The following is an 18,796-nucleotide window of genomic DNA, read 5'->3' as shown; positions in this document are numbered from 1 at the left end:
CACGACATCGGAGATTGCCATCTTTACGGACTCCCGCGCTGCCCTTAGCAGGTTACAACGAAGTGAGATTGATTGTCCACCTGTGCGCAGCATTACTGACTCTTCGAGCAAAATTTTATCAGGTGGGGTATCTTTCGTTGCTCAATGGATACCTTCACACGTAGGAATCACCGGAAATGGAGAGGCTGATCGGCTCGCTTCAACTTGCTCTCATAAAAACTGTGACTGCCCAGAAATTTTGTGCAAGCTTGACGCTCGTCTGCTGATTCGTCGCCACCTACTCAAGCAACATCCAGACCAGCGCGTCGCAAATGAAACATTCCCGCCCGATGTTCGCGGTCGAAGCTTACCTCGTCGCGCTAGAGCACAGCTGCTCAAGCTGAGGGTTGGTTGCGTGAACGTGCACGAACGTTTGTACAGACAAGGACGTGTGGCAACTACATCGTGTAGGTCTCGTGGCTGCTGCGGGACAGTTCAGCACCTTATATTTGAATGTCGCGCTTTCAGTGCGCAGCGCATGTCGCTAGTGAAAGACTATCATCTCCTTGGCCCGCGATGTACGACACTCGGCGAATGTTTGTACCCCAGTGGTTATGCATCTAAACGTGATAGGCTCATCGCGCTCTACTTACTTTTTTAGAGGTTCACGTTTGTAGCGTCGAAACAATTCTATTCAACATTCTATGGTAGCGTGACCTTCAGTGGCCGTCCCTTCTGTGTGTGGTCTCTACTGTGATCTACTTTAGTCTTTAGATTTGTCCTGTTGCTCTTCCTTTCGTCTTTCCTCCTTCCTATATTCCATTTCTGTGTTGCTGTGACCTCCCTTCTGAAGAGTAGGCAGGCGTTGTGCCCCTTACGGTGGCAGTTGCCAGCTTGCTCCTCGCTTTCCCTTTCCTGTTAATTGTGTATATGTGTTCAAAACAGATAATAATAATAATAATAATAATAATAATAATAATAATAATAATAATAATAATAATAATAATAATAATAATAATAATAATAATAATAATAATAATAATAATAATAATCAAGCAATCGAAAGACAGAAAGAAACGCCCCTTTGGGAATGAAAACAAAGTACATTCCATATTTCACAAGTCCAGAATGAACGAAATATAAAAATTTCGAAGACCATCTTTACTAGAGAGCGGTAATAATTAGGAACACGAGTGAAGTTTGTTATTGCATCGATCAATTAATGTATCAATCAATCAGCCAAACAATCAATAAATCGCTGCCAGCTGAGAACATTCGCTCTAGAATAAGTTTTTTACGCTTTCACTATTAGTAACGAACGCTGACAAGCTGTCCTAATGTTAGACATATTCGTGAAGATGGCCGGCTAATAAGAAAGTGCTCTGACGAACAAGTTTTGTCGAATCGCTCCCAGGATTTCTGTCGTGGAGGTACAGATATTTAAGTTAGACATCACCAGAGATACATCAGTACGTAAGAAAAAAGAAACAAAACATAACAATGTTTAATGCCGCTTTCTCGGCCGTCAGTTTAACGTATACTAACGCTCTCCGACAGCGCACAGACTGACCCTATCCGTATAGCGTGCACTTATAGTTGGAAAGAGCACGCTTAAATAAATCCATGCAACTCGCTCTGGTGATCGGCAAGCACGTCTCACTTTTCTTTACGACTGCTCCGTAAAGCGGGGATGTATTGTCGAAAACGATAAAAGAAAAATCGATGCTTAGATTCATGTGTCGTTTTACGGCCCCTTTGGTTTATGGAGCGACACATATGACTTTCTATCGCTGCCGTCTCAACGCCTTTTACGTTATTGGTGGACGGAAGACGGTAGCGGGCCATTTCCCGCGCTCTCTCGATCGAGATATGGCGTCAAAATCGCGCGTGTCGCCACCAAATTCTTTTCCGGAAAAAGTTATTGCAGTTGGAGAACCATACCGTAAAAGAGGAAATGAGGAAAAAAATAGAAAAGGAAAATGGGCTTAGGACATGTTATCGGCCTTAAATCATGTTTGTGCGGGAAAACGTTACTCTCCCTTTTATTTTACAGTGTGGTTGTTTTCGAGTCGTCCGCGTTGTCGCATCTGACTCGAGAATTATTAGGGAAATGGTGAGCTTCGGCAAGTGAAGGCGAGACAGTATTTGAACGATATGCCGTCAAATTTTCTAAAAAGACAACTTTTTCTGCGCCGAACTAAGATCTGGGACCAAGTGTGACACGTACGTGCGTGTTTTTGCACTGTCTTGAGCTGATTTTTTTTACGGTATATACGGTAAGTGTGTGCCTGAGAGCGTCATCTTATTCTATTACGTGCCCTCCTTTACTCATGCACAGAGCTTCGCAAATGTTCGTGATATAATGTGAATGTCTGCAGCGTTTTTCAGTGTTTTCAGGGCTTTTACTTTTGCTTTCCCTACGAATAAGAGTAGCGAGCTCCCATAAAGGCACCTTCTTGTCTTTCCTGAATTATATATATATATATATATATATATATATATATATATATATATATATATATATATATATATATATAAGAAACGCCTGAGAATTCCAACCTCCATGTACGTCGTAATAAAGTACATCGTTCGAATTTATCACTTTACCGTTGCCAAGGTGGCTCTAGCAAGGGTTCTCAGTACTGCTCGCGCATGGCATCGTCCGGACGGCACTCTGGTCGGGCAAATTGATTACTAGGTAGGATGACGAGAAAAAAGAACGAGAATAAAATGCAGGCAGGTAATTTTCATATTTAACCAAGCGGAGCAAAAGTAACTGAACAGTGTGCACGTGATGAATAGAGTTGATTGATGCTTTTCATTAAGGCCCGCAGAGAACCACAACCTTGAGCACAGCCGTCGTGTACGCGTGTCGTAAAAGCACCCATTAATTAAGACTACTCTTAATTAAAAGCTTACACCAGAGTTGTAATTTAATACTAGATGCACCTATAGTTTTTGATACCATATTTTGTCGATTTATGCTGCATTTGTGTGTCTTTCCTATGAACACCCCACCTTCCTATCTTCCGTTTCTGTGCTGCTGTCACCTGAAGAGTACGCAGGCTTTCTGCCTCCTTCGGTGGCAGCTGCCAGCCTGCTCCTCGCTTTCTCTTTCCTGTTAAACGTATATATGTTTTCAAAAATAATTCGAGATAAACGATCCAGTTGACGTAGCAGCGGGCAAACTTGTTAGATCGGTGCCTTTAGAAAAAAAAGTGGAAAATATGTAGCGCAAAATTGAGGATTTAGCACAAGCAGAAGCTTATCAGAGAGAGATTTATTATTAAAAAAAGGCTTAGGCGTCGGCTTGATCTTCTGTGTTCTAGCCTGTCACTCAGCGTTGCAGTAAGATGAAAGGGGAACGAAAGGTTAAAGATCTGACGCGCAGAGTATTTTGGCCATTGAGCGTAAAGAGGGCGAAACATTTAGTACTCGGTTTGCCGATCTCAAGATCCAGCCAATGATCCCTCCCCCCTCCCCCGTCGGCAGCAGTGTATCAAAATGTTTAGCGCAAGCTTTTTAATTGACATATGCAATAGATGGGTATATCTGGTTACCGCAAAGAACAAAATCACTGTACAACGGAGATATCAAGGTAATTTTTAAAAATCCCATAATGATTGTTCGCTGCGTTATTCCTAGTTCATGAGACGGGTAAGTAGATATAGATGGCCGCACACTATACTTATTGTCGATTATCGTTGATATCACTCAAATGTACGCAATTTGGTTTATGACATGCTACGTAGGGTGCTTGCCAAAGAAAGATGCTGATCATAAAGTGCATGTGTATGAAAAGGAGAATTTGCGCGCACCAGAATGAACACGATGAAAACCCGTACGAATGCCCCGGCAAGAAAAGCTTTGTAGCTAAATGAATATTTGTCCAGGCGTAGTTACCCAATCCGATACTATCACGCCGCTGTGGCAGTAAGCGATAGGATAGCAACTGGAAGTTGGAAGTGTGATTATTCGACCCCTGTTACATCCTGCCAATGGAACTTTCATTCTACAAAAGAAAGGAAGAAAGGAAGGAAGGAATGAAGAAAGAAAGAAAGAAAGAGAGAAAGAAAGAAAGAAAGAAAGAAAGAAAGAAAGAAAGAAAGAAAGAAAGAAAGAAAGAAAGAAAGACGACACTTCGCCTTTTTCGCGCCTCTTCTTAAAAGTGCAAGCATAGATAAATTTAGCGTCTTAAACTTTAGTCGGACATAAGCTGGGTAAATAGTTTGCTTCATGATGAAACCGTAACCTTGTTACGGGCGCTTCCATTTTCCAGCACAAGAAACTGCAGAGGTGTTGGCTAAGAGGTGGCAAAGAACGGGAATAATGATGGACGTTGAAAAACCAGCAGTAAGAACAAGGCTATAATGTCTTTTATATTAATTAACTGGCTTGATTCACTGCTATGTTTGAAGCATATGTCCTTAACAAAATCTTCTTATGCCCTGAAAACTAATAAGGGATAGAAAAAGAAAGAAAGCAAAAACTGTTTTACGTCAAGAAGCCATTACTTTCTCTCCTCACCCGGCTACATTTTATTTTTTTACAGTTTCGTACGCTTAGGTGCTTGACACTCAAATTCCACGCGCTTGCGACGAGAAAGAGGAATGAAATCTCCTTAACGATCGCGAAGGCAATGTCTGACTTTGGACGCGCAGCAAGCGAAAGTAAAAAGGTCATAGGTATAACGAAAGGTCACGGAACTAAAAAGTTTAGCAAAGGTAACAACGGTAGCAACGTTCTCGAGAGCCTCATCGACCGGCGACGAGCGGCGGCCTCGGTAAGCCAGAAGATTCAGATCCCGTTAATTGGAGCGAACCGTCTCGCGTGAGATGTCGTCGCCAGTCTGCCGTCGTTGTAATCCGTGCGCACTTATATGCTATGCGTATACGCGGGTTTCTGTATCGAGATTCCGAGACGACATACGCTCGTTTCAGGCTTGTGATGGCACGGACAAACGGAGCGCTTTAAAAAGACATTGCGTCAAGTAAAGGCGTTCGTACTTTTGCCCGGTCAACTGGCGCCGGCGAATTGTCGACCGCGCTCTATAAAAAAAAAAAAAAAAGCCTAGATTCGTTCTCGTAAGACTATTTCGTTCTTCTTTACTCAATGCTCTTTATTCAGCTCAATACTATTCGCACTGATGTATTAGGCCGCATTGGCGTCGTATAATCCCACGGACAATTTGATGCTCAAAATTTCCAAAGACGGAGAGTTCGAACTCAAAGAGTTGAATGAAGTTATGAAATGCAAGCGCGCGAAGAATTCGCTGCGTGTGCCGCCTAGAAGTTCTGAGGCTTGCGTTAGCGAAAGCTCGTACGAATATAACAGGGGTTGGCGGGTTTCGTTATGACTTATTGCTAAAGAAACGCATCATTTGTGTAATACATGCGTAACGCTTCACGTCTTTCAAAACGTGTAATGTACTGTAAAAAAATCGTATTAGGCGCAAACTGTTCAAGGAATAATAGCGGCTTTGGGTAAGATCGACTTCGGTTAAGAGCGACGTCGAGTTTAGGAAAACTATCGCGTCAGATTTTAATAAATTTTTTTTTCTGGCGCAGAACCTTGATGGGCAGAAAATTATTACGACTTGTAGGCATACGACGTTTCTTCTACTGAGTAAATAAACTCACTAGTCTATCACCTAAATGCCCTCTAATCCATGCTTATTTATGTGCAAAAGAAAGGATTTTATTTTCAACGTGAGGACTACACACTCTCATTTTCGAGGCATGCAAATGAGTGCCGGAAATATTATTCTGAAAGTGAAATGGCATGTCCGTGATGCTTCGCAGTGTGAGCGCTACTTGTAGAAGACAAAGTTTCTGCAGTAGATTAAAAAAAAATCGGCAGAGACACTTAAGACTGCTTGGGGAAATGCGAAAGAGTTATCTGTCTGCAGAACTCGGAACATCACGAACGTGCTCACTTTATACACGCGTGACGTGGCGCCACCTCCTCTCCATTGGCTGCGCCCGTCACGTGTCCAATGACGCACGCACAAGTTAGACCTTTAGTGAGCCACAATGGTGAAGCCACTGGGGCGTCCGGCGAGCCTTCTCGTCTCGCACCTCGAGTCCCCAGGTTCGACTCCCACCCAGACCGAATTGAACCAAATGTTCTTTTCAAAGCCATTAATTTGCTTTGTTTGCAGGAACGTCCCTGAGAAATTTGACGTCAATCCGAGCATTTTTTGACGAGTTTTTTTTATTATTTGCGCCGTCAGTCATTTTTGGCATCACCTTTCGGTCACGCCGAGTACGACGTATTTTCGCTCAACTGGACATACAAAGATTTCGCATCAAAAACGAACAGTGAATGAAATCAGTAAGGCACTCTCTAAAGATTTATTCTTCAAGTGTTCATTCAAGCGGCATGATCTGACGGGCAGTTTCACGCTGCATACGCAAAATGTGCAGCGAAAGTCGCCGTGAGATGCTGCGATTCCTTCTGCGGGGTTTTACGAACATTTCGTGTTCGCACTTTCGTTATGCACAAGCTACAGCTGCGCTTGCTTTCCCCTCGCGTATTTGAGCCGCTTACATCGATTATTGGGTAATGTAGCGTAAATCGTCATTTTCTCGCCTTGCTCGTACGGATACTTTTCCGACACGTCGCCGTTACATAACTGCCGAGGGGATATTACCCTTCGTGGTACTGCCATTTTGCATGCGCACATGGGCAACCACCAGAAGACATTATTCGTAAGGCGCCTTAACGAAGCTGCTGCGGCGCTCCGCTTTTCTTTATTTTGCTGCGCTTTTCCGAGTTAGACCAGCTGATGCTAACGACCCCCAATAGTGGGCCGTTCGCGCCCCAACCTTGGAGCCTGGCTGTAGGAACAGGCGCGATGCTTTTGTTCGTCGGCTTCCTTGTTCCCGCCACAAAGAGCAACCGAGGACAAGAGCCGGAAACTATCAAGTGTTGTAATTATTAATTAGCCGCTTATTAGCGGGTAATTACAGTTAAGTAAATGGGTAAATTACGTTAACAAAGTCAAACATATTTATGATCACTTTAGCGAACGCTGTAGAAGAACAAGCAGTTCGCTTGATGTCTCTAATTTCTGCCTGTGTACCTCCCCAGTGAACTAAGCTAGATGAATGTTTAGCTTGCGCAAGAATTTTACGTTTTTTGAGTTCTTTGTTAACGACTGAAGGAGTGCATCAAGAGAAAGAAAGGGAGGAAAGGCGAGGAGGTTAACCAGGCACAGCTCTCCGGTATGTTGCCCTACACCACGGTTAGCGAAACGGGGGCTGGAAGAATGTTAGTATGAGACAGAAAGAAAAAATTAGTAACTACCATAGGTGTTTAGCGAGTCTGGTGGATCACAGAAAGCAAAATTATGCTTTCACAATCTTTAAACAAAAAAAGAAGAATAAAAATGCACGATGCAAGATAACATTATAGGACCCGCAGTGTTCGGTTGTCAGACGTATGACGACCGAGCACTGTGGGTCTTAAAATTATGTCTTGTACCGTGTTTTTTTTAAATGTTTCCTTTTAATTGAAAAGCTTGGCTAAAAAGAAGAAAAAGGAAACTCATCGTCGTGGAGCATGACAGACTTGCCTATGTAAGCGAGTCCACTGTCCTTGGCGACCTACAAAACAAACCGACACCTCATTGTCAGTTGTAGTAGTTGCAGTAAAGGAGCCGTTAAGCATTGCTTTAGATATCTTGAAACCGTGGGAGAGAGAAAGAGGGAGAGAGAGAAGGGAGGTTAACCAGACTGAGTCCAGTTTGCTATCCTACACGTGAGGAGGGGAATGGGGAGTGAAAGAGAGAGAGAAAACTTAAGTGTAGGATGTCTATAGTCGGGCACTCAAGTCTGTTGCCTTCAGGTAGTGAAAAGCGCTCGAACTGCTTTCTGGGCTAATGAACTGTGAGGCCAGACTCCCAAGATCTTCGCTTCCGTAAATGGCCTGTCATCCAGTCTATTCAAGGCACACTGGAGAGTAATATATTGCAGTGTGGTGGATGAAAAGTTGCAGGGGCATGAATTAATCTTCGCCGTGTGTCTGTCGAGAAACCTAGGCTCAGTAGCAAGAAGACGTCCTGTAATTTGTAAGGAATGATTTGATTTGGTTTCAACTTTGCAAATATGCAGTTAAACACAAAATCAGCAATAATCACGAGTAAATAAACGATAGACTCTCTAGCTTGTTTGTTTGTTTGTTTGTTTGTTTCAGAAAACGCTATTAGACTTAGGCATGTAAGGATTACTTAGGCTATGCGCCTCGTTATTATGCACCCGTTATTTTATCGGTATTAGGTATAGAAGCGATAGAATGAAGTGCGTCGGAAGCGCTTTTGATGATGCAACTGGTGTGATGCAAGCGCTCATAGGCCAACAGGTGCGACAGTGCTGCCCTGTCCTTCTTCCTTTTCTTTTTTTGTACCAGCAATAAATGAATGCTTCACCATGCAAGAAAGTTTCAGCAAATCTACAGAATTTAACCGCGGAGAAATACTTAAAAAGGATCACAAATAAGTAAGAAAAGAAAGAGAGAAGGAAACGTGGAGAAGTGCACCATAAGCACACACTTCCGGTTTGTTAACCAGCACTGAGAGAAAGATATAGAAGAGGAGAACAAATAAAATGAGCACTGGTAGCACGCACATGCGAACGAGCGCACCAACTCTATAAAAAAGATCGTAGAGAACTCTCTTGAAAAGTGCTTAAGGGCTCCTTTGCAGTCACCTGTGACATTGTATTGCATCGACCGAGTCGCATACGTATTCGTAAAACAAGGATTTTGGTGCTCTGTTCACAGCTGAAAGAGCCACGTTGATAATCGGTTCGAATGGTTCAGAACACGGTGCGATCTACTCGAATACGGTGCGCGATGCCGAGTCTCTGTCGTAACACCGGACGATCCGCTTGTCGCCCAGGAAGAGCCAGCCGCCTGCTAGCGGCGCCGGGCACCCACCGCAAGGGCCAGAGAGCGGACGGAGGCGATGACGACCCGTCGGCGGCGCTGATGGACGAACCGCCCGCCGACACGGCACCGGTGCTGGCCTCGGACACGGCGGCGGTCGCCGGGCAGGCCGCCAGGACCCTGGGCTCGCCGCAGCTCAGGGTTCCCGCGCCGACCACCCTTCAGGTGCCCCGGCACCGGAGCCTTCCCAACGATGGACAGGCGGCACCGCGCACTTCTGAGCAGGTAGGGCATCGCCGAAAGGAAAGCGTGATCACACCGTGGCCAAACAGGTTTGGTCTCGGTGTTTATGCCCGTTTGCTTATAGAATGTTTTATATTCTTCTTTCACCCACCCCAGTGTGTAGGGTAGCAAACCGGGTGCTAGTCTGGTTGACCTCCCTGCCTTTCCTGTCCTTGCTCTCTCTCTTTCTTCAGCCCTATGTGCTACTTTAAGCATTTGTGTTGCTGTTTAGCTAGAAAAATGTGGCCATTTCGCAGGCAGAAGTTTACACTGTTGTTTAAGGTGTTCGAGCGACGTCTTAGGTGGCAAACGAAGGGTATTATGTTAGCAACCGCTAAGTTTTACACACCACGCTCAAGACTAAATGAGCATCGGCACTTTCTTTAGTACCTCAGGGGAAACTACGCTTTCTTTCTTCCGCCTGGCAAGTCAACTGATGGCTGTGGGACAGCAGGATGGACGTACGTCTATTAATTCTTACCTTCGGAACACCTTTTTGCTTTATCAAAATTCGAAGTGTCTATCTGCTATTTTCACTTAGGTGTAGAAATGTCTGTTATACGGGAGAGAATAAAACCTAAAAGCTGCCAACATTGCTTAACGCAAACGTAGCGACCGTCAGAAGCGGGGACTGCTAGATGTATCAGGTCAGGCTCTGGGTTCCGGAGACATCTATAAGCCCTAAAGTAAGAACGCAAACGTGCTATTCGCGCTTATATCGATTCCTCCATGGTGTTTGGCTCGACCTGCAGTGCACCTCACCATACGAGGAATCAGGAAAAAATTCTGCGTTGTCATCCATTGCTCTTAAACAACTAACTCTGTTCCTTTTGCATGAGAGGCAGGCCGACTGCGCACATATTTAGACTGATGGATCAGCAACTCTCCAGTGTTCCTCTGGAGCAGTGGTTTTCCCAGCGAGAGCCACCACCACCATCAATTTCAATACGTGTCACCTAATCACATCGATGGCTGTGGAACTTGCAGCTCGTCTCGCAAGCAAAAACAACCTCGAAGATGTTCAATATTCATTTAGTCGAAGGCAGCACTGCACTCTTTGGTACCAGCCATGCGGCGCGGACCACACGAACTGGTATGCGAGATAAGAAATTAATCCATACCTTGACTGATAAACGACACCACATGACATTTCAGTGGTTTCTAAGTCACTGCAGTGTCATAAGCAATGAACACGCCGGTAACGCTGCTCGGTCGGCTCTTCAAGGTGGCGAAGAGGAGTCGATGCCGTTATCAAGAACAGATTACGCTAGGAAACTTCGAAAGCTCACCCAGGATGCCACGTCCTCCATGTAGAACACACGAAGTTTTCAAAGCGACCGGCTGCGCCATCTGGTCTCCTCTCAGCCTTCGTATCCCCACAGGACTCTGCCGACGCGAAGCTACGCTGCTTTGTCGAATATGGCTAGGAATGGCCTTTACCAAGTCTTTTGAATTCCGAATCGGATTCCCACAATCATCACACCACAATCACCACTACCACAATCATCACACGACACCTCGTGTGATTATTGTGGTAGCAATTAGACTTTTTAACACCTTCTCTATGAATGTATTCGCTGCAATTTACAGAGACGACCACTCGCAATCACGACAACGCGCTTTGACCAAAGACCTTTACCAGAGGGAATCATTTTAGAATGCCGACATTACAAGCCATCGCAGCGAAGGGCGACAACGGCACTGTTGTAGTTTTTGAAATTATGGGGTCTCACGTGCCAAAACCAAGATATGATTATGAGGCACGCCGTAGTGAGGGACTCCGGGTTAATTTTGACTACGTGGGTTTCTTTAACGAGCGCCTAAATATAAGTACGCAGGTGTTTGTGCATTCCCCCCCTCCCCCCGTCCCCCGCAGATTCTATTACGCAAATGCTTTATAGTTTCACTTGCAGGCTTCAGTGTTCTCTTTTTTCTTTGATGCCTATGAGTGTGCTTCGGTGCAGTGCCTCTTAAATTTTTTGTGCATGCTGACGCTTCTGAGACAGGCGTTTGTTGGTTCAAATGTATTGTAACAACAGCCTAGTATATCTGCAAATGACAAGAGTTTTGACTGACTTTCGCTCTGCGAATGACACGGATGCTTTCCTCACAGCCCGGCGACCTGGAGCTGCTTGAAAATGGCGTTCCAAGCCCGTCCAACCGAAGCAGCACATGCTCGGAAATTGTGCGCATCGAGCAGATGGCCAGTGACCAGGACTCGCCGCCGGAGACCAAGCTGGGCAAATACATCGGCAGAATCAGGGTTTGTAGCTCGAGGCTCGGCTGTTAATAAAACGCCGCAGACATGTCATGCACATAGCCAGAAAATTCTTGTGCGCTCACGTTTAGGACACAAATAAAGTATTTAGCAATAAACATCAATTTATGTTATAAATCTTTAACCGTTGGCTGACATCGATCATAGTCGTTTATCTCGTTTCATTCCAATCAACGGAATCTTTATAAACAGAATGAATGTTTTGTTTGGAGATTCGTTAATAGGTTGCTCATTACTTATTGCTTGTAACATTGTTGCAACATCAATTCAGTTCGATTCAATTCAATCCACTCGATATAAAGGAAAGGAATTATGTGACACCCTGTAATCTTATCGAGTGCTTCCTTTGCGTGCGTGTCAATGTTACTTTCTTCGCTCGTCCTTCCTTCGTCATTTCTTTGCGGTTATGATTGTCATTCGTTGTATTGGTTCTATAACATATGCACACTGGTGGTCAAGTTCATGAATTTCTTGTGTGTGTGCACAGAATGTTTATATAGCCCTATTTGAACTCCACCCAAATATATGTATATGCGCTGCGCTGCCCCACATGTTTACGGGATCGATGTATAACCAAATGTGACCTCTTTGTCTGCGCTTTGTTGTTTATATACATACGGGCGCACAGAGTTCTGTCAGGCATTCCATGTCATGGGTCTCTACCTCAAATTGAAACTTTAAATGCTTTGAAGGAAATCAATTCAGTTCGATTCAATTCAATCCACTCGATATAAAAGAAAGGAATTATGTGACACCCTGTAATCTTATCGAGTGCTTCCTTTGCGTGCGTGTCAATGTTACTTTCATCGCTCGTACTTGCTTCGTCATTTCTTCCATCTCCTTCCGTTGTGCAACATTGCCAACCAATAACTTAAATAAATGACGTTCCGCTTTTGAGTTTTGTGATCCGATGCGCTCTGGGCATGTCATCATTTTTTTCCCCAACATTTTTAGGTGATCTTCCTAGTTACGTTGCCACTTGTGCATCGCCTATGGGCAACCAACGTCGAAACTTTGTGTACAAACAGCAGTGTCGCAACATTTGGCTGAGCGAGCGGAGGAGACACTCTTCAGTAACATGTGTTGCGATGTTGCGTCGGCTAGCGACCGCTCATCTTGAGCAACATTTGTCCAACTTCCGACTTGGCAATGTGTCGGTGTACTAGAACATAAAGGCGCATTCGCTCCTCGCAGAGCGCACCACAAGGTACAGAGCTTAGATGGGCGCACTAGGCTAAAGCAAACACTGATGTAGGCGTGAGTCTGTCGACGTTCAAAACATGCCATTTTCGTGGTTTGCCCCCCTTTTCTTCTTTCTTGCCTGTAAAGCACAACTAAATTGTAACAAAGCAAGCGATCACACTACCCGCATGCAAAAAGTAGCGTTCATGTCAAATTTGGTTAAATTTCAACAAGCCACCCCTGCAGTAGGGTGGTTGAGCATGTTCCTTAAACACTTCTCCCATTACCGAATGGTACCAGCACATTTTAGTTGCAAACTCAAACTGCCATAGCTTCTGCTGGCCAGTGGTGGTTTCCCACGTAAAGATGAAAAATTCCGTCAATACGCCAGCGTGACTTATACCGTTACCTGATCAATCCATGCTCCATAATATAAGGGAAACTAGGGTGAGTTGGTGGAAGGTCATATTTGACAAGCAGCGAGGACAAAGAAAAAACAAAGAAAGGAAAGGCGAGGGCAAGGAAAAGAGAATTATAACAAAATCGATGGGCTGTGATCCCCTTTGACCTCATCTAGTTAGCGCTGCTGCTTGTCAAATATGAATCCACGCTCAGAAAAAGAAATAAGCGCACCTCGCCTATGCAGGTCCGATCCTCATCGCCAGATGTAATCCCTTTTAAACAGGCCTTAGCACTATTCGCACAAAATGCAGGAACGGCAACGCATGTTGCGCCAGTGAAGTGTGCGTGCTCATTCTTCCGCCAATAACAGGCATTTCGTGTATTCGCGCTGTTCTACGCAGGGCCTTAAGAAATGGGCAGTGCGCCACAAAAAGGCGAAGGAGCCCGATCGACCAGACTCGTTCTTGGAGAAGTTCGCCATGGGACAAGCGGCGGATGAAGCACCAGAGCGTCCAAAAGGGGAACAAACAAAGCAAAGGTAGTACACCTGTCTATCTTGCTAACAGCAGCGAAGAGCACCACAAGACAAAAAAAACACAGTGTCAATCAAAAATTTGTAAATCCAATTCAGGAGCATTCAAACAAATTTTTGACACTAAATGTTGTGTTTGAGGTGGTGCTTCTTGCCGGGCTCTGAGCAATGCTATAGATAAAAAAAAAAGAAACCGGCAAACTTGAGTGGCCCAAAGGTTCACACGGCAGCGCTTCAAATAAACGTTAATGCCGATGCGCGTCAATTAATACTCAGAACGTTGCATGCTGTATCTTGATGAGCTAACTGGGGTCGTTACTCAAGATGCTTTCCCTTTTCAAGATGGCCGTTTGGGATATGTTATTCAATTAGTCCGTCTACGAGGAAGCACATATACAAAAAAATAAACGATGGATAGTACGTGGACGACCCATTATGTTTTTACTCTAGCAGGTCCACCATGCTCTCATATTTCGAAGATGGCTTCATTGCTCACTTTAGTTCCTAAGGCTGAGAACAGTGCAGATTCGACTGCGTCATTCGTGAATTCCCTAACATCCGCCAGAGAAACATTTCATTGATCAATTGTTTAATTGGTTGGTTTATTGACTGATGCATTTTTTTTCAGCTTCTTCCGGAAGCATGGCCGTGCATTTGTCGTGGACCCGGCCGAAAACTTCCACTACCGCTGGCTGTCCGTGATCAGCGCCGCTGTTCTTTACAATGTGCTGGTAATTGTGGGTCGCAGTGTGTTCTGGGAACTTCAGAACGCCATGCCTATCGCTTGGTACGTGTTCGACTACACCTGCGACGGCATCTACCTCCTCGACATGGTCTTCCACGGCAGAACAGGTGCGCCTTCATCGTTTTTAGGTTCAAGTTCTAAAAGTTCAAGTGTAACTTCTCCGCATTCATCGTCGGCATTCACTTAAGCGCAGTTTAAATTTAGCTTAGCGTAACACAAAGTCGTAGGAGTAGTGGCGCTTATGTTTGCAAAAATCTGTTGTGTTTTGTGGGAGAATAAGTCACCGAAGTTGGTTTCCTTACCGTTGGCGTACGTGTAAGATAAAAATGTGTTCACTGCTTACAATGCAATAAACGAAAGTAGCCGCACTGTCCTACCTAAAAATTCACCTACGTGTTGACATCAAGACCGCCACTACTGTGGTTATGCGTCTCGAGTACCGTGTCAAACTGAGGAAAGTGACAGGGCATAAACACTGGGCCCCTTGATTTATCTTAGCAGGCGCGCGCTTCTTTGCCTTGATTAACTTAATTTGCAGCTTATTCATAATGCGTGACTACAAGGACCCTATCACCTTGTTCTTTCAGGATACCTTGAGCAAGGCCTTCTCGTCAGGAACACTCGCAAGCTTCTGATAAGATACATCGAGTCGCTCCACTTCAAACTAGACCTCATCAGCCTGGTTCCTACGGACATAGCGTACTTCTTCCTTGGTGTCGACTGCAATGTGCGTGTGCCATGTACAGTGATTGTGCGGCTGAACCGCCTCTTCCGCGCCTACCGAATGCAGGAATTCTCGGACCGGACCGAGGCCCGCACAAACTTTCCGTACGCGTTCCGCATCGCCAAGCTTATTTTCCTCATATTGGTGATCATCCACTGGAACGCGTGCCTATACTTCGCCGTAAGCTACGCCATAGGCTTCGGCACAGACAACTGGGTGTACAAGAACATTAGCCTGCCCGTGTACGGCACGCTGCGGCATCAGTACATCTACAGTTTCTACTGGTCGACGCTGACTCTGACAACCATAGGTGAAGTGCCCATTCCGGAGAAGGACGCAGAGTACGTGTTCGTCGTTATTGACTTTCTCGTTGGCGTGCTGATCTTTGCCACCATTGTCGGCAATGTGGGCAGCATGATCACTAACATGAATGCTGCGAGAGCCGACTTTCAACACCGCATGGACAGCGTGAAGCAGTACATGGAGTTCAGAAAAGTGAGCAAGGAGCTGGAGAACCGGGTCATAAAGTGGTTCGACTACCTATGGACAAACAAGCAGTCATTGGACGAAGATAAGATCACGTCAATGCTTCCCGACAAACTGAAAGCTGAGATCGCGATCCACGTGCATTTGGATACACTAAAAAGAGTGAAACTCTTCCAAGACTGCGAGCCTGGACTTTTGGTGCAGCTAGTGTTGAAGCTGAGGCTTCAAGTATTCAGCCCCGGAGACTACATTTGCCGCAAGGGCGACGTCGGCAAGGAGATGTATATTGTAAAAAGGGGAAAACTGAGTGTGGTTGGTGACGACGGGCGGACTGTGTTTGCTACCTTGAGCGATGGTAGTGTGTTTGGAGAACTCAGTATACTGAACATCACCGGCAACAGGACAGGAAACCGTAGGACGGCAAACGTTCGCAGCGTAGGCTACTCTGACCTTTTTTGCCTCTCCAAAGAGGACCTCTGGATAGTGCTGGAGGAATATGCGGAGGCTAAGAAGATGCTGATTGAAAGAGGACGCAGCATACTGCGCCGTGATGGCCTGCTGGACGAAGACGCCGTCAAGGCTTCCGAGAAAGAACAGGAGTCTCTGCAGGGAAAGTGTGATCGGCTCGAGAAAGCGTTGGACAACCTTCAAACGCGATTTGCCCGGCTTCTGGCCGAGTACATGGCCTTCCAGGTGAAGATGAAACAACGCATAAGCAGACTAGAAGGACGTGCAGACGTCGATGACAACGTACCGGTTGCCGTGGATGATGACGATGACGCTGCTAGTCAAAGCAGCCAGCTGTGATGTTGTGTGACTTCAATGACTGAATATTTTGTGCTGAATGCACGGGTTCATCATCTAAACATTCATGTATCAAGTATCATAATGTTAGGTTTTACAAAGATGAATCGGTTTTGTCTATAATTTAAATGTTATGAGCGGTAATCATTGTTACCACACTTTTCTATATCGCGATATCCCTGCGTGTTGAAAGGCACTTTAATGTAACTTCAGCAGAAAGACGATCGGGATGTTTTTCACAGCAGAAAAGAAGTATCTAACTGATGTTGAACGATCGTGTTACACGTTGCAGTATCTACGTCAGTACCTAAGTCTTACACTTTGCAGTATCTAAAGAAAGGCTAGACCCGAAACCCCTGAGCATAATCTGTTATGATTGATACCACCTGTTGCAATCTAAAAGGTATATACAAGTGTGAGGTCACACTAACGATCTAGTTATTGTTCTGAGCGTTAAGTTAGAACGAAACAGCTTTAACCACTCTTTTAGAATGATATGAAAGTAGCTTTGCGCATATCTATAGCGGTACCTGCAGGGATGAGACCACGACTGGAAATTGTCGCTCTTCATGTGCTCATAACATAATCGTGCATTTTATGAGCAGTTAGCTTTCTCTAAAGATGAATGAGTACTTGCTTTAAAAAATGTAAGCGCATGTTGAGTGTATAGAAGGAGCTAACAACCACCCCGTGCAGTGGTCAAGTGAATAATGCTAAATACAAAGGAACAAACACAACCACCTTAGTGCTAGTCTATCCTCTGCGAATATGCGTGTACCTTAGATAGCACATGCGGCCTTTGAGCGTTGGGGCAACTGGCGATGAACGAGCCACTACTGATGAACCTTGGAGACCAGGAGCGTTCGTACGACTGTGTATGCATCGCGCGTTTATTACTCCATTAGGAGAAAACGGACGCTGTAGAGCAACAGAATGAGCTAAAGCATTGTAAATGTGTCGCACTTCATTGTTAATGCGCACGATGGCTTCTATATGTGCGGATTGTAGGCAGAATATAAGGACGCAGATTTGAAGCGAAAGGAAAACTTGCAAGCTTTTGTCTAGCCCTCAGTAATCTAGGCAAGACAAAAAATAACGTTTGCGGCTTGTGGACTTGTCCACGTAGTGCATTATTGCTTCATGACAAGGGACCAGATACCCTCAAGCCGATAGAGCCCAAAAGCGGCTGTTATCGTCTTGACAGTTCTGACTCACCTAGCCGGTACCATGTTGTGTGCTTTAGGGATGGTTGCGAGTTTTGTGCTCATAGTAACAGCAATGTGTCTAATCGCTGTAACTCTAGTTGCACGCTTAGAAAGCATTTCACAGCGTTTAATAAACATTTAGTTCCTGGTATAAAAATTTCATTCAAGGTTTTTCTCGCATTTAGTCATATTGTCTTTGAGCTCCGAGGCTCTTCCCCAAAATTTAGTGTGAAATAACGTCTTTACAGAAAGTATTATCTATGCGAAGGGAAGAGAACCGAACATCATTGCGTTTAACCTTCGATGTTGTTCTGCGATGTGTGAAATTTGAGCATTAAAGCAATTGCTGCATTTATCAAATACGCCATATATACTGCGCCGGTTGTACATCAAGGCGTTCAAGATATAACAGCATCTCAATAGAACTTTTACTACATTGTAAGCTGCGGGTTTTCTTTTAACTGTCGAATTGGTCTTCTTTAACACGTCATGTAAGGATAAATTATCTCATAGACACTATGAATATCGCATGCTTCTAGTAAATAATTATCTTACCGTTATTTTTCTTCAATGAAACTTTATACCTAATTCAGCACAAGTATCCAATTCAAATTGTGAATCACTCGGGAAGCATAGGCGAATTTTAAGATTTCCACCAGCTGGCCTAATTTGTACATGGCTTGTTTGGGGTCATGGGATCACAGAACGAAATAATTGAAGGTCGACTTCTCTCCGAAAAACTCGTACAGTGCGAAACAAAAGTCCAAGAGAAAGCAGAAAAAGAGGCACATGCACACGTGCTATGTTGATTTCATTTTAATTTTCTGCATGTGACAGTGCTCGAAATGAACGTCTGAACACAGGACTTTTTTTTCTTCTTAACTACTCACATCAATGATTTAAACGTTGGTTTGTTGATTGCAAAATACTACATTTATTGTCCTTTCAAGAAAATCGTTAATATACCAGATCCTAGGTACCTTATCCATTACCAACGTGGAGTGCAGCATAGGTAAGCGGGGGTTTTGTTTTGTTTGTTGCAGATAATGACTTCATAAGTCACCGAGATTTGCTCGATTTCAGAGATCTCGCTCTGATGCTTCTTTGCGCTCTGGTTTTGTGCTTCATACGTCTCCTCAAACAGGCGTAACGTTCTGAAAAGTTTTAAACACAACCACAGCCAGGGGATTTCCGTTAGGAAGGGCCACAGATTAAATTGCAACGCCCCCCCCCCCCCCCCCCCGCCTCCTCCTGACCTTCCATCCGCAAAGCATACATTTATTCAACAATC

The 18,796-nt window shown here is 44.7% G+C and overlaps 1 protein-coding gene across 1 annotated transcript in view; it reads left to right on the top strand.

Annotated features, from left to right (window-relative positions):
- CngA (Cyclic nucleotide-gated ion channel subunit A) overlaps positions 1-18,011 on the top strand; it is a 59,319-nt gene extending 41,308 nt beyond the window's left edge. The window contains exons 3-7 of the mRNA XM_075688915.1: positions 8,879-9,150; positions 11,261-11,410; positions 13,411-13,547; positions 14,170-14,393; positions 14,874-18,011. Of these exons, the coding sequence (XP_075545030.1) occupies positions 8,968-9,150; positions 11,261-11,410; positions 13,411-13,547; positions 14,170-14,393; positions 14,874-16,303 (2,124 nt within the window). The 5' untranslated portion in view covers positions 8,879-8,967 and the 3' untranslated portion in view covers positions 16,304-18,011. The remainder of the gene's footprint in view (positions 1-8,878; positions 9,151-11,260; positions 11,411-13,410; positions 13,548-14,169; positions 14,394-14,873) is intronic.
- Positions 18,012-18,796: the final 785 nt, after the last annotated feature.

Source organism: Dermacentor variabilis, chromosome 4, assembly GCF_050947875.1.
Source record: "Dermacentor variabilis isolate Ectoservices chromosome 4, ASM5094787v1, whole genome shotgun sequence".
Lineage (NCBI taxonomy): Eukaryota > Metazoa > Arthropoda > Arachnida > Ixodida > Ixodidae > Dermacentor > Dermacentor variabilis.
This window is presented reverse-complemented; position numbering and strand designations above follow the sequence as displayed.